The 16,409-nt window shown below is 47.4% G+C and overlaps 1 protein-coding gene across 6 annotated transcripts in view; it reads right to left on the bottom strand.

Annotated features, from left to right (window-relative positions):
• LMO3 (LIM domain only 3) overlaps positions 1 to 14,595 on the bottom strand; it is a 91,825-nt gene extending 77,230 nt beyond the window's left edge. Inside the window, exon 1 of one of the 6 annotated variants that reach the window (XM_063446617.1) lies at positions 14,452 to 14,595. Coding sequence is in view for 1 of the 6 variants with exons in the window: in XM_063446615.1 (XP_063302685.1) it covers positions 2,890 to 2,938 (49 nt within the window). In the remaining 5 variants the exon portion in view is untranslated. The other 5 variants (XM_063446620.1, XM_063446616.1, XM_063446618.1 and 2 more) reach the window with 5 other exon arrangements.
• Between the last annotated feature and the right edge of the window lie 1,814 nt (positions 14,596 to 16,409).

Here is a 16,409-nt window from a genome sequence, read left to right on the forward strand (position 1 = left end):
TGACAGACACAAATAAACACAAACATTCACAGATACAACTGACAGACACAAATAAACACAAACATTCACACATACAACTGACAGACACACAAATAAACACAAACATTCACACATACAACTGACAGACACACAAATAAACACAAACATTAACACATACAACTGACAGACACACACATGCATTGAATTTACACACACACATACATATTTCTGTATAGTGCAGAAATTAAAATATCTCCTCATTTGCTGGTGAATATTACTTAGAGGAACACTGTAGCTCTAACAATATTTATGTGCAAATAAACCTTCAATGCAGGATGTTGTGGAAATACAAATTGATATTTAAATAAAGAACAAATTGTATCTTCTAAAACCTTGTCTAAGAAATATGAACTAACAACTAGAGAAAACATTGTGCTCTTATCTTTGGATGCACGCACAGAAGCAAAAAAGATTTACGCAGAAAAATACACAGATACCGCCATATACAAAGATACACGTACACTTCCACACATTAACACATACACACAAAGCTTGCACTACCATATGTATATACAAACATGCCAACATATGCACACTCAAACCAAAAACCAAACATAAACTCACACAAAAATCATCTTACATACAATTATACAAATATGCAGAAACATTCAAATACATGTAAACACAGGTACAAACATAGACTCACACAATATGCAATATACGCAGACATACATTTAAACTAACAAGTACACACACACAGAATACACACAGATATAAACACAAGCAGACATACACAGAATAAACACAATATACCCACACATCTAAGCACATGCAGACACACACGGAATGCACACAGTATAGACACAGATATAAACACAAGCAGACACAAACAGAATACACACACTATAGATACAGATATAAACACAAGCAGACACAAACAGAATACACACACTATAGATACAGATATAAACACAAGCAGACATACACAGAATACACATAGTATAGACACAGATATAAGCACAAGCAATAATACACACAGTATATCCACACATATAAGCACAAGCAGACACAAACAGAATACACACACTATAGTTACAGATATAAACGCAAGCAGACACAAACAGAATACACAAACACTATAGATACAGATATAAGCACACAAGACACAAACAGAATACACACAGTATACCCACACATATAAGCACAAGCAGACACACAGAGAATACACACTGTATAGACACAGATATAAACACAAGCAGACACACAGAGAATACACACAGTATAGATACAGATATAAACACGAGCAGACACACACAGAATACACACAGTATAGATACAGATATAAACACAAGCAGACACACACAGAATACACAAATTCAGCTGAAGCAGGCACACACGGAAAGTGCACACAGAGCAGTATCCAGTGGATTGCCAGTAATCTCGTGCTTTGGAATGATTTGCCAACTTAAAGGAAATAATAAGGAAAATTATCTCGAAATAATACGCTGTGCGATGCGCTGACAGGGGACCGCGCCATTTCCCTTAAACTCTGCTGAGCTTTTAATTGCCTGGATTGTATTGTGAGTCTCTCTCACGCCTCACTGCCTCCATTATCCCCTTGTTCTGTGTCATTCACCCGCACAGTCCCAGCTTCAACACTTAACACAACAAAGTGGAGTGGGGCATCGGGCATGGTCTGGGCACACAATAACCTTCATTACGCCAGCTGTGGGTGGCATGCAAATGGAGAGCACTTGGCCATTCGTATTATAAATATTCAATATGAGGTTTGCACAGACTGAAGGAGGAAAGCATTGAAAGGAATATGACCAAAACTGCCGCCCATTTGCCAGAAGACACCAACCCATGGTCTGAGCCCCTTCTCCCACTCACTTGGGGTCTGAAAGCCTGATTCTGTGATCACTGCGGGCACACAATGCACACAGAGCTGGCTGTCTCTCCGGCTCCACATGCTCACTCCCCAGCCCCCTCCTTATTGTGGAGCATTGGAGCTGGGAAGCAATTTCATTCCCCTTCTCCAATGCAGCTGCAAAGCTCACAGATAGTGACATTTTTTCCAGTCTTATCAGTTTAATTACAGTTACCATAGCAGCAAAGTGCTAGGCTTGGCAAAGGGCAACAAGAGATTTGCAAGACTGACTTCAAATCTGACGCAGCTCAAAATACAGAATAATAAAAAATACACACAACTCAAAACCAGCAGACACACTACAAAGAGTGTGTGGCTCCTGCCAGCGAAGCTCATTGCATGTCTGCCCTTGAGCTGGGATATGGGGTATCCACAGGAATAGTCTGAATAAAGGGTGAATCACACACTGACACAACTCACACACTGACACAACTCACACACTGACACAACTCACACACTGACACAGCTCACACACTGACACAACTCACACACTGACACAGCTCACACACTGACACAGCTCACACACTGACACAACTCACACACTGACACAACTCACACACTGGCACAGCTCACACTGATACAAGTCACACACTGACACAACACACACACTGACAGAACTCACACACTGGAACAGCTCACACTGACACAACTCACACACAGACACAACTTACATGCTGACACAACTCACACGTTGACAAAACTCACACATTGACACAACACACACACACACTGACACAGCTCACACACTGACACAGCTCACACACTGACACAACACACACACACTGAAACAGGTCACACACTGATACAACTCACACACTGATACAACACACACACTGACACAACTCTCACTCTGACACAGCTCACACACTGACACAACTCACACACTGAAACAATTCCCACAATGATACATCTCAAAAGCTAACAATTCACACACTGACACAACTAATGCACACACAATACACAGCATGACTGCTACCTACCAAAACTTTTCTCTCTTTTGTGCATGAGTTGAGCTGAGAGATCTCTCATGGAGCAGAAGGAGATGGTTCCTGTTGTGGTGGAGGGGACAGTTGAGAATGCAGCCTATTGTCCCCCTTTGCAGCCCGGTCTGCAGCACAAAGTCCCCCTTGCATGTGTCTGCGAGCTGTAGAATGAGCAAGCCCCCACCCCGGCCGGGAGCCTCTAATCCTCCTGTCTCCAGGCTGCTAGCCACCAAATGCATGGAATGGAAGGCTGACAGCAGCTCTGTGTTCAGCACTGGGGGTGGGGACAGCTCCTCATAGCTCTACTGGGACTCCATCGGACCCACAGCCTCCACCCGCCACAGCACAGAGACCTCAGCTGGGACAAGGTGGGGGGTTGGGGTCCAAAAATAATCTCTGGCAACACCACAGATACCTCATCTGGGGCAATGCAAAGGAGTGCAAGGCAAGTCTGACCTCTCTACTGGACTTCTGGGGGTATCACCTCCTGAAACTGTACAACCACCCCATCTGGGGCAATGTGAGGGCATCTTCTCAATGTTCCATCAAGACTCCAGGGCTGCCCACAGCCATCTCCTGCAACAATACCAGCACTGAAGAGGGGTCAAATCTTGAGAAGGTGCAGAAACCAGTACTGCCTCCTTGCATTAGAAAAGATGAACTCACAAATATCTTCTCAATGACAGACCATGAGCCACCCTGCAACAACAGTGCAAGCACCTTGAACACAAACCAATACTTCCTTCTAAATAAAGAAAACACCAGATGCAAGAAACCTGCAGCTACTCCTGCCAACAGGGTGGGTTTCTATCTGGGCAATGAAAGGCTGCAAAACCAGGGGATAAAATATATCAGATTTTAAAATATAGACCACACAAAAGCAAAGCTTGACCTGTATAGTGCAAAGGACCATTGGATACCTCCCTCCCCCAGAAAACAAAGGGAGACCCATAAATTAGCTCTGCACGTAAATAAACATCTGCCTAGAAAGGACATCTTCAATAATGTGAGACCCAAGCTGGGGCAGATAATGCAGGGAGGCAGAAACCAGCTTCCAGTCTAAAGATATAGGCGTCTCTCACATAACCATTCCAACAAGTTTGGGGAGCCGGCTGAACTTATCTGGATCATTAGGATCATTAGATTGGCATCTTCAGGCGGTTTCTTAAACTTACCTTTTCGACTAGACAGCTCAGCCACCACTGCTAGGGCTCAGAGTTTTCCCTCCTCCAAGGGGCCAAAACTTCATGTGGAAGAGGATGGGATTGTGGAATGTGAGTTAATGAGACCCTCAAGGATCCTGCACTGATTGGGCTGACCACATTTGATCTACAGGTGTCATCATAGAGTCAGGGCAACTTACCGAGCAACTGGTGAGGAGGAGGAGAGCAGGAGATACACAGACAGGATCATCTGCAAGCCCAGTCCCTTCCCAGCAAGATAGAATACAGCAAATAAAAGGTCACCCTCTTATTACTGAGAAAGTGCTCCAAAATCACCAGCTCCCAGCAGCTCCTGTTAGACTACAGAGTAGCTCCTACCTCCCCTTCCCTCCCCCAACCTTCGCCCCCTCCTTCCACATTGACAATGCTTCACTCCACCAAATAACTGAAGCAGCCTATGGGGAGGTCTGAGAGGAGGTCCTGATCAGGGACCGTGTGTCATTTCCCAAAATGATAATGTGCAATATCTAGAAAGCTCAACGGGGGGCACTAACACAGAAGGACCACACAGACCCTCAAATAACAAACTGGTGAACATCATTGTGCCTGGAGGAGAACATACTGGCACATGATGGGAGAACACATCACTGTGTCTGCAGGCTACCAAGAAGGACAAATGGACAGTGTTAGTGGAGATATTACCAACAAGTAACAAGTGTCCACACACAACGGTGACATGGACCTTCAAGTGACCAAGAGCCGCTTAAACCCCTGACCTTTGAATCGAAACGTTTAACCACAGATCTTTCAATTTAACCCAGACACATCTTGACTGGTTGTGGAATTGGTCAGAAAACATGTGATAAGCCAGGTCTATTTTACAGCAGTGCAAAGTGGGCATATTAATCTGTATTAATCTGGGAGCCTGAATGAATGACACCATGCCCGCTCTCACTGGGGAAGTCCATAATCCCACAGAGGGCAGTAAGACCCCCTGAGTGAGGGCACAGTCCCCCAGCACAAACTAACTTAAATGAGATCAATGCAGCAGCAGCGGGGCAGTATAACATACCATCAGGACAGTCAGTATACACTTGCACATTATACACAGGTATGCACTGTACCAAGACCCTCCAAACACATCCCCCATTTATTTTGCTCAAGACATCATAGAAAGCAGGCTTGCAGGAGCAAAGTCTGTCACTCAGTGCGAGAGGAAAGAGAAATAAAATCAAAACAAATGGTACAGCTAATGAGGACAATTAAATTAATTATGTTGAAGGAGATGAGATTGTCTCCCCCGGCCCCCCCAAACTGTGTGATCTGTTACCCCTCGCTGCTAACGGCTGCTCTGTAATTCATGGCAACTCATTAGTGCATCTATGCAAATCTTTGTTTAAATCATTCAACTAATTAAATGATGGGATTATTCCGCTACCTACAGTGACATCATTCTTAGTAATTAGCACTCTGTTTGGACTATGGCAATAAGATTCTCATGTCAACAGATGCCTGGGAAGGGATTAACCCAATGAGTGCTTCAGCATTCAGACACCCTCTCATTGCCGGAGACTGGTTTCCATTCAGACACCCTCTCATTGCCGGAGACTGGTTTCCATTCAGACACCCTCTCATTGCCGGAGACTGGTTTCCATTCAGACACCCTCTCATTGCCTGAGACTGGTTTCCATTCAGACACCCTCTCATTGCCTGAGACTGGTTTCCATTCAGACACCCTCTCATTGCCGGAGACTGGTTTCCATTCAGACACCCTCTCATTGCCGGAGACTGGTTTCCATTCAGACACCCTCTCATTGCCGGAGACTGGTTTCCATTCAGACACCCTCTCATTGCCTGAGACTGGTTTCCATTCAGACACCCTCTCATTGCCGGAGACTGGTTTCCATTCAGACACCCTCTCATTGCTGGAGACTGGTTTCCATTCAGACACCCTCTCATTGCCTGAGACTGGTTTCCATTCAGACACCCTCTCATTGCCGGAGACTGGTTTCCATTCAGACACCCTCTCATTGCCGGAGACTGGTTTCCATTCAGACACCCTCTCATTGCCTGAGACTGGTTTCCATTCACACACCCTCTTATTGCCGGAGGCTGGTTTCCATTCAGACACCCTCTCATTGCCGGAGACTGGTTTCCATTCAGACACCCTCTCATTGCCTGAGACTGGTTTCCATTCAGACACCCTCTCATTGCCGGAGACTGGTTTCCATTCAGACACCCTCTCATTGCCTGAGACTGGTGCTCCATTCAGACACCCTCTCATTGCCTGAGACTGGTTTCCATTCAGACACCCTCTCATTGCCGGAGACTGGTTTCCATTCAGACACCCTCTCATTGCCTGAGACTGGTGCTCCATTCAGACACCCTCTCATTGCTGGAGACTGGTTTCCATTCAGGCACCCTCTCATTGCCGGAGACTGGTTTCCATTCAGACACCCTCTCATTGCTGGAGACTGGTTTCCATTCAGACACCCTCTCATTGACGGAGACTGGTTTCCATTCAGACACCCTCTCATTGCTGGAGACTGGTTTCCATTCAGACACCCTCTCATTGACGGAGACTGGTTTCCATTCAGACACCCTCTCATTGCTGGAGACTGGTTTCCATTCAGACACCCTCTCATTGCCGGAGACTGGTTTCCATTAAGACACCCTCTCATTGCCGGAGACTGGTTTCCATTCAGACACCCTCTCATTGCCTGAGACTGGTTTCCATTCAGACACCCTCTCATTGCCGGAGACTGGTTTCCATTCAGACACCCTCTCATTGCCGGAGACTGGTTTCCATTCAGACACCCTCTCATTGCCTGAGACTGGTTTCCATTCAGGCACCCTCTCATTGCCTGAGACTGGTTTCCATTCAGGCACCCTCTCATTGCCTGAGACTGGTTTCCATTCAGACACCCTCTCATTGCCGGAGACTGGTTTCCATTCAGACACCCTCTCATTGCCGGAGACTGGTTTCCATTCAGACACCCTCTCATTGCCGGAGACTGGTTTCCATTCAGACACCGTCTCATTGCCTGAGACTGGTTTCCATTCAGACACCCTCTCATTGCCGGAGACTGGTTTCCATTCAGACACCCTCTCATTGCCTGAGACTGGTTTCCATTCAGGCACCCTCTCATTGCCTGAGACTGGTTTCCATTCAGACACCCTCTCATTGCTGGAGACTGGTTTCCATTCAGACACCCTCTCATTGCCTGAGACTGGTTTCCATTCAGACACCCTCTCATTGCCGGAGACTGGTTTCCATTCAGACACCCTCTCATTGCTGGAGACTGGTTTCCATTCAGACACCCTCTCATTGCCGGAGACTGGTTTCCATTCAGACACCCTCTCATTGCCTGAGACTGGTTTCCATTCAGACACCCTCTCATTGCCGGAGACTGGTTTCCATTCAGACACCCTCTCATTGCTGGAGACTGGTTTCCATTCAGACACCCTCTCATTGCTGGAGACTGGTTTCCATTCAGACACCCTCTCATTGCCTGAGACTGGTTTCCATTCAGACACCCTCTCATTGCCGGAGACTGGTGCTAAATTCAGACACCCTCTCATTGCCGGAGACTGGTTTCCATTCAGACACCCTCTCATTGCCGGAGCCTGGTGCTAAATTCAGACACCCTCTCATTGCCGGAGACTGGTTTCCATTCAGACACCCTCTCATTGCTGGAGACTGGTTTCCATTCAGACACCCTCTCATTGCCTGAGACTGGTTTCCATTCAGACACCCTCTCATTGCCTGAGACTGGTTTCCATTCAGACACCCTCTCATTGCCGGAGACTGGTTTCCATTCAGACACCCTCTCATTGCCGGAGACTGGTTTCCATTCAGACACCCTCTCATTGCCGGAGACTGGTTTCCATTCAGACACCCTCTCATTGCCTGAGACTGATTTCCATTCAGACACCCTCTCATTGCCGGAGACTGGTTTCCATTCAGACACCCTCTCATTGCCGGAGACTGGTTTCCATTCAGACACCCTCTCATTGCCGGAGACTGGTTTCCATTCAGACACCCTCTCATTGCCGGAGACTGGTTTCCATTCAGACACCCTCTCATTGCTGGAGACTGGTTTCCATTCAGACACCCTCTCATTGCCGGAGACTGGTTTCCATTCAGACACCCTCTCATTGCCGGAGACTGGTTTCCATTCAGACACCGTCTCATTGCCTGAGACTGGTTTCCATTCAGACACCCTCTCATTGCCGGAGACTGGTTTCCATTCAGACACCCTCTCATTGCCTGAGACTGGTTTCCATTCAGGCACCCTCTCATTGCCTGAGACTGGTTTCCATTCAGACACCCTCTCATTGCTGGAGACTGGTTTCCATTCAGACACCCTCTCATTGCCTGAGACTGGTTTCCATTCAGACACCCTCTCATTGCCGGAGACTGGTTTCCATTCAGACACCCTCTCATTGCTGGAGACTGGTTTCCATTCAGACACCCTCTCATTGCCGGAGCTTGGTTTCCATTCAGACACCCTCTCATTGCCTGAGACTGGTTTCCATTCAGACACCCTCTCATTGCCGGAGACTGGTTTCCATTCAGACACCCTCTCATTGCTGGAGACTGGTTTCCATTCAGACACCCTCTCATTGCTGGAGACTGGTTTCCATTCAGACACCCTCTCATTGCCTGAGACTGGTTTCCATTCAGACACCCTCTCATTGCCGGAGACTGGTGCTAAATTCAGACACCCTCTCATTGCCGGAGACTGGTTTCCATTCAGACACCCTCTCATTGCCGGAGCCTGGTGCTAAATTCAGACACCCTCTCATTGCCGGAGACTGGTTTCCATTCAGACACCCTCTCATTGCCTGAGACTGGTTTCCATTCAGACACCCTTTCATTGCTGGAGACTGGTTTCCATTCAGACACCCTCTCATTGCCGGAGACTGGTTTCCATTCAGACACCCTCTCATTGCCTGAGACTGGTGCTCCATTCAGACACCCTCTCATTGCCTGAGACTGGTTTCCATTCAGGCACCCTCTCATTGCCGGAGACTGGTTTCCATTCAGACACCCTCTCATTGCTGGAGACTGGTTTCCATTCAGACACCCTCTCATTGCCTGAGACTGGTTTCCATTCAGACACCCTCTCATTGCCGGAGACTGGTTTCCATTCAGACACCCTCTCATTGACGGAGACTGGTTTCCATTCAGACACCCTCTCATTGCTGGAGACTGGTTTCCATTCAGACACCCTCTCATTGCCTGAGACTGGTTTCCATTCAGGCACCCTCTCATTGCCTGAGACTGGTTTCCATTCAGACACCCTCTCATTGCTGGAGACTGGTTTCCATTCAGGCACCCTCTCATTGCCGGAGCCTGGTTTCCATTCAGACACCCTCTCATTGCCTGAGACTGGTTTCCATTCAGACACCCTCTCATTGCCGGAGACTGGTTTCCATTCAGACACCCTCTCATTGCTGGAGACTGGTTTCCATTCAGACACCCTCTCATTGCCGGAGACTGGTTTCCATTCAGACACCCTCTCATTGCCTGAGACTGGTTTCCATTCAGACACCCTCTCATTGCCGGAGACTGGTTTCCATTCAGACACCCTCTCATTGCTGGAGACTGGTTTCCATTCAGACACCCTCTCATTGCCGGAGACTGGTTTCCATTCAGACACCCTCTCATTGCCTGAGACTGGTTTCCATTCAGACACCCACTCATTGCCGGAGACTGGTTTCCATTCAGACACCCTCTCATTGCCTGAGACTGGTTTCCATTCAGACACCCTCTCATTGCCGGAGACTGGTTTCCATTCAGACACCCTCTCATTGCCGGAGACTGGTTTCCATTCAGACACCCTCTCATTGCCGGAGACTGGTTTCCATTCAGACACCCTCTCATTGCCGGAGACTGGTTTCCATTCAGACACCCTCTCATTGCCGGAGACTGGTTTCCATTCAGGCACCCTCTCATTGCCTGAGACTGGTTTCCATTCAGACACCCTCTCATTGCCGGAGACTGGTTTCCATTCAGACACCCTCTCATTACCGGAGACTGTTGCTCCATTCAGACACTCTCTCATTGCCGGAGACTGGTTTCCATTCAGACACCCTCTCATTGCCGGAGACTGGTTTCCATTCAGACACCCTCTCATTGCCGGAGACTGGTTTCCATTCAGACACCCTCTCATTGCCGGAGACTGGTTTCCATTCAGACACCCTCTCATTGCCGAAGACTGGTTTCCATTCAGACACCCTCTCATTGCCGGAGACTGGTTTCCATTCAGACACCCTCTCATTGCCGGAGACTGGTTTCCATTCAGACACCCTCTCATTGCTGGAGACTGGTTTCCATTCAGACACCCTCTTATTGCCGGAGACTGGTTTCCATTCAGACACCCTCTCATTGCCTGAGACTGGTTTCCATTCAGACACCCTCTCATTGCCGGAGACTGGTTTCCATTCAGACACCCTCTCATTGCCGGAGACTGGTTTCCATTCAGACACCCTCTCATTGCCGGAGACTGGTTTCCATTCAGACACCCTCTCATTGCCGGAGACTGGTTTCCATTCAGACACCCTCTCATTGCCGGAGACTGGTTTCCATTCAGACACCCTCTCATTGCCGGAGACTGTTGCTCCATTCAGACACCCTCTCATTGCCGGAGACTGGTGCTCCATTCAGACACCCTCTCATTGCCGGAGACTGGTTTCCATTCAGACACCCTCTCATTGCTGGAGACTGGTTTCCATTCAGACACCCTCTCATTGCCGGAGACTGGTTTCCATTCAGACACCCTCTCATTGCCTGAGACTGGTTTCCATTCAGACACCCTCTCATTGCCGGAGACTGTTGCTCCATTCAGACACCTCATTGCCTGAGACTGGTTTCCATTCAGACACCCTCTCATTGCCGGAGACTGGTGCTCCATTCAGAAACCCTCTCATTGCCGGAGACTGGTTTCCATTCAGACACCCTCTCATTGCCGGATACTGTTGCTCCATTCAGACACCTCATTGCTGGAGACTGTTGCTCCATTCAGACACCCTCTCATTGCCGGAGACTGTTGCTCCATTCAGACACCTCATTGCCTGAGACTGGTTTCCATTCAGACACCCTCTCATTGCCGGAGACTGGTTTCCATTCAGACACCCTCTCATTACCGGAGACTGTTGCTCCATTCAGAAACCCTCTCATTGCCGGAGACTGGTTTCCATTCAGAAACCCTCTCATTGCTGGAGACTGGTTTCCATTCAGACACCCTCTCATTGCCGGAGACTGGTTTCCATTCAGACACCCTCTCATTGCCGGAGACTGGTTTCCATTCAGACACCCTCTCATTGCCGGAGACTGGTTTCCATTCAGACACCCTCTCATTGCTGGAGACTGGTTTCCATTCAGACACCCTCTCATTGCCGGAGACTGGTTTCCATTCAGACACCCTCTCATTGCTGGAGACTGGTTTCCATTCAGACACCCTCTCATTACCGGAGACTGTTGCTCCATTCAGACACCCTCTCATTGCCGGAGACTGGTTTCCATTCAGACACCCTCTCATTTCCGGAGACTGGTTTCCATTCAGACACCCTCTCATTGCTGGAGACTGGTTTCCATTCAGACACCCTCTCATTGCCGGAGACTGGTTTCCATTCAGACACCCTCTCATTGCCGGAGACTGGTTTCCATTCAGACACCCTCTCATTGCCGGAGACTGGTTTCCATTCAGGCACCCTCTCATTGCCGGAGACTGGTTTCCATTCAGACACCCTCTCATTGCCGGAGACTGGTTTCCATTCAGACACCCTCTCATTGCTGGAGACTGGTTTCCATTCAGACACCGTCTCATTGCCGGAGACTGGTTTCCATTCAGACACCCTCTCATTGCTGGAGACTGGTTTCCATTCAGACACCCTCTCATTGCTGGAGACTGTTGCTCCATTCAGACACCCTCTCATTGCTGGAGACTGGTTTCCATTCAGACACCCTCTCATTGCCGGAGACTGGTTTCCATTCAGACACCCTCTCATTGCCGGAGACTGGTTTCCATTCAGACACCCTCCCATTGCCGGAGACTGGTTTCCATTCAGACACCCTCTCATTGCCGGAGACTGGTTTCCATTCAGACACCCTCTCATTGCCTGAGACTGGTTTCCATTCAGGCACCCTCTCATTGCCTGAGACTGGTTTCCATTCAGACACCCTCTCATTGCCGGAGACTGGTTTCCATTCAGACACCCTCTCATTGCCGGAGACTGGTTTCCATTCAGACACCCTCTCATTGCCGGAGACTGGTTTCCATTCAGACACCCTCTCATTGCCGGAGACTGGTTTCCATTCAGACACCCTCTCATTGCCGGAGACTGGTTTCCATTCAGACACCCTCTCATTGCCGGAGACTGGTTTCCATTCAGACACCCTCTCATTGCCTGAGACTGGTTTCCATTCAGGCACCCTCTCATTGCCTGAGACTGGTTTCCATTCAGACACCCTCTCATTGCTGGAGACTGGTTTCCATTCAGACACCCTCTCATTGCCGGAGACTGGTTTCCATTCAGACACCCTCTCATTGCCGGAGACTGGTTTCCATTCAGACACCCTCTCATTGCTGGAGACTGGTGCTCCATTCAGACACCCTCTCATTGCCGGAGACTGTTGCTCCATTCAGAAACCCTCTCATTGCCGGAGACTGTTGCTCCATTCAGACACCCTCTCATTGCTGGAGACTGGTTTCCATTCAGACACCCTCTCATTGCCGGAGACTGGTTTCCATTCAGACACCCTCTCATTGCCGGAGACTGGTTTCCATTCAGACACCCTCTCATTGCCGGAGACTGTTGCTCCATTCAGACACCCTCTCATTGCCGGAGACTGGTTTCCATTTAGAAACCCTCTCATTGCCGGAGACTGGTTTCCATTCAGACACCCTCTCATTGCCGGAGACTGGTTTCCATTCAGACACCCTCTCATTGCTGGAGACTGGTGCTCCATTCAGACACCCTCTCATTGCCGGAGACTGTTGCTCCATTCAGAAACCCTCTCATTGCCGGAGACTGTTGCTCCATTCAGACACCCTCTCATTGCTGGAGACTGGTTTCCATTCAGACACCCTCTCATTGCCTGAGACTGGTTTCCATTCAGACACCCTCTCATTGCCGGAGACTGGTTTCCATTCAGACACCCTCTCATTGCCGGAGACTGTTGCTCCATTCAGACACCCTCTCATTGCCGGAGACTGGTTTCCATTTAGAAACCCTCTCATTGCCGGAGACTGGTTTCCATTCAGACACCCTCTCATTGCCGGAGACTGGTTTCCATTCAGACACCCTCTCATTGCTGGAGACTGGTTTCCATTCAGACACCCTCTCATTGCCTGAGACTGGTTTCCATTCAGACACCCTCTCATTGCCGGAGACTGGTTTCCATTCAGACACCCTCTCATTGCCGGAGACTGTTGCTCCATTCAGACACCCTCTCATTGCCGGAGACTGGTTTCCATTTAGAAACCCTCTCATTGCCTGAGACTGGTTTCCATTCAGACACCCTCTCATTGCCGGAGACTGGTTTCCATTCAGACACCCTCTCATTGCCGGAGACTGGTTTCCATTTAGAAACCCTCTCATTGCCGGAGACTGGTGCTCCTTATCAGCATTACCAAAAGCAGAAAGTTAGCACCATAAAATGTAATGCTAATTAGAGCGTCCATAAAATGCTCTTCCTCTCCTTATGAGTGATGAAATACATTAAAACTGACAGAGTATTACCTGACAGTAATTAGATTTTGTCATGAATTAAATTATTTCAAATCATGCAATTTGCAGCAGACATTTTTTTTCTTTTAAATCTGGAAGAGAGGCGTGCGATACAGAATAGCACTTTTCCTTCCTAATCGTATGAATTATTCACAGTACGATGTGGAAGAGGCTCCCGCGTAATGTACAGCCCAGATGTGATCAGACAATGAAAGTCTTCTGAGTGAGCTGGTGAGCCCTCGTTTAATCATTCTCTCATGACTCTTTAAGAAAACACTATTAACCCCACTCCCCCATCCCCTCCACCCGGCACTGTCTACACCCTCTCCCAGCACAAAAAGCCAAAAGAAATTGGGATTTTGCTCACTCATCCAAGTAGAATAGTTACTGCCTCAATTATTGCATCAAATCTTTGTATTTTCCCCGTGAAATCCAACCTGGGACATTTCATTCCACCTTTTCCATTCCCATCCCACTCTTAACATCGCTGCAAAATGAAGGGTCTGAATAAAATTGGTGCTTTGTGATAACGACCCCATCTCGATTTACAAAATAATTCCTTTGCTGTTCGCAAACAGGTGTTTAAAGAGTTTTGTGTCTGAGTTCTGGGCTCCCCCTCCAAACCCTCCCCCAAAATAAAAGATTTAAAATAACTTACCTTGTCTTTTGGGAAGTCAGAGCGAAATGTTGGGGTTCTCCTCTATAAAAGATGTGGGAGGGCTTTTCTGGAATATTTAATATTTGTGAATTTGTATGTAGTCCCAGTGTGTGCGGCAAAGATAGCTCGTAATTTCATAGAGGAACAAGCTTAATAAATGTCTATCATGAAACAAACTCCATAAGAAAGAACGATGGGGGGTGGGGGGTGGGGGTTCAGGTGTCCACTCTCAGATCCCGGAAAGAGTAATTGTAGCCGCCTTACTCTCCTCTTCCTGTAGACAGCAGCCTGAATGGGCCAGCACTCACTATTTAAACAGCTCTCCAGGTCCCTAGTTAGCAGATTCTTCTAGCTCATCCAAGGAGCTGACAAGTACTGCTAGAGGAGGCTGTACATGTTGCTGTAATGGACCTCATTAAGTTCTACTTACAGATGTTCTTTTAACATAATTGATCTGCGGTGAGTTGAGAGGACTGCAACTTATTCCCTAGCCCCCAATTATGGTTGGGTAATTGGATCCCCAACCTCCAATTTCTCACATTCACCCTTCTAACATTCCAAAATATCAAAGTATCTCTTTCACACAAAAGCTCCGAGCTCCCCCTCTCCCGCACTCCACTCCACTCCCGGTATTGACAGTTAGATCTGCTAACCTTTGTAGAGACGCCATGGCTTCTAATGACACATTCAGTCCATTGACAGAAGGATTTTTTCCCTTTTTTTTTTTTTCTTTTTTAACCCTCAGAAACAAAAGGGTGGAAAAAAACTAACTTGTATAGATTGTATTTGTGATAAAAGATCCCAGTGATGAGCTTTGGCAGAGGAAACTCTCTCTCATGTCTTTTTATCTGTATTAACTCCTCAGATGGAAACTTTAAGGAACAATGAAGGAGAGAGGTATCTTCAGAAACGGTGCATACAGCTCACCTGGGAGACATAAAGCCAAGCTAGCGCTTTATAATGCCAATCAGCGCGCCTCTTATCATCCCTCTAATTAGGAAACAGGCTAAAACAGAGAGCACTTGGGGAAATGCTAATATTATGGTTTTGCACTTAAAAGGGAAGACATTTCTTGCACTGTAAAAATTCTGGATTGGGGTTGACAAGTCCTTCTACTAATGGGTAGGAATCTGCGCCTGTTTGCTGCAATTTCATGGAAGTGGACAGAGCAACCACTGCCATGTAATGCAGCCTTATTCATGATACGGGGGCTTGGCATCTATTTACCCTACTGGGAGCATGCTGCGAGACAGATTATTGCTCACTCCTATAACAGATGCAAACGATTCTTTTTAACATAGTCATTAAAAAAACTACCCCCCCCTCCACCAAACAGCTGAATGAGACTCTCCCACAATCATTAAGAATTGGATTCAAGTTGAATTTCCACCAAGGACGAATGCTCAGAATAATATGAAAATACAAAGAGATATTGATGAGACAATCCTCTTATTTACAGATGGCCAACACGTTGAGAGGGGATGGTGAAAGGAAAATCTACAGAAATTCTGTTATTTGTCAAGATCCAACACTTATTTTCCCCTTCACCTGACTTGCCACAAATAATGGCCATTTTACGCGCATGTCGAGTGTAGTTAAACGTGTGCATTGTTTCGACAGTTAGTGGAACAGTATAATTTGGGAAACTCAGAAAGAATCCTGTGATTTTTGTAATACACAGCTCATATTTTACTGAGAGGAATGTGTAGCGGACATATAATGCCATTTAAATCTCGGTTCTTGAACTGTGTCCCATATAAAAGATTGCCACCATGTCACCCCAAACCTGCGCTGTGTCTCACTGTATGGGCAGTCAGGGGCTCGAGACGCTATGTATTGAACACATTTACAGCAATTCTTCTGCACCCGCAGGCGCAACGGCTGAAATTATCTGCAGTCAATAACACAAACACGAATGATGTTCGCAACAATGTACAAATAACACATTGATAGTGAGC

The sequence above is a fragment of the Pelobates fuscus genome, chromosome 3, assembly GCF_036172605.1.
Source record: "Pelobates fuscus isolate aPelFus1 chromosome 3, aPelFus1.pri, whole genome shotgun sequence".
NCBI lineage: Eukaryota > Metazoa > Chordata > Amphibia > Anura > Pelobatidae > Pelobates > Pelobates fuscus.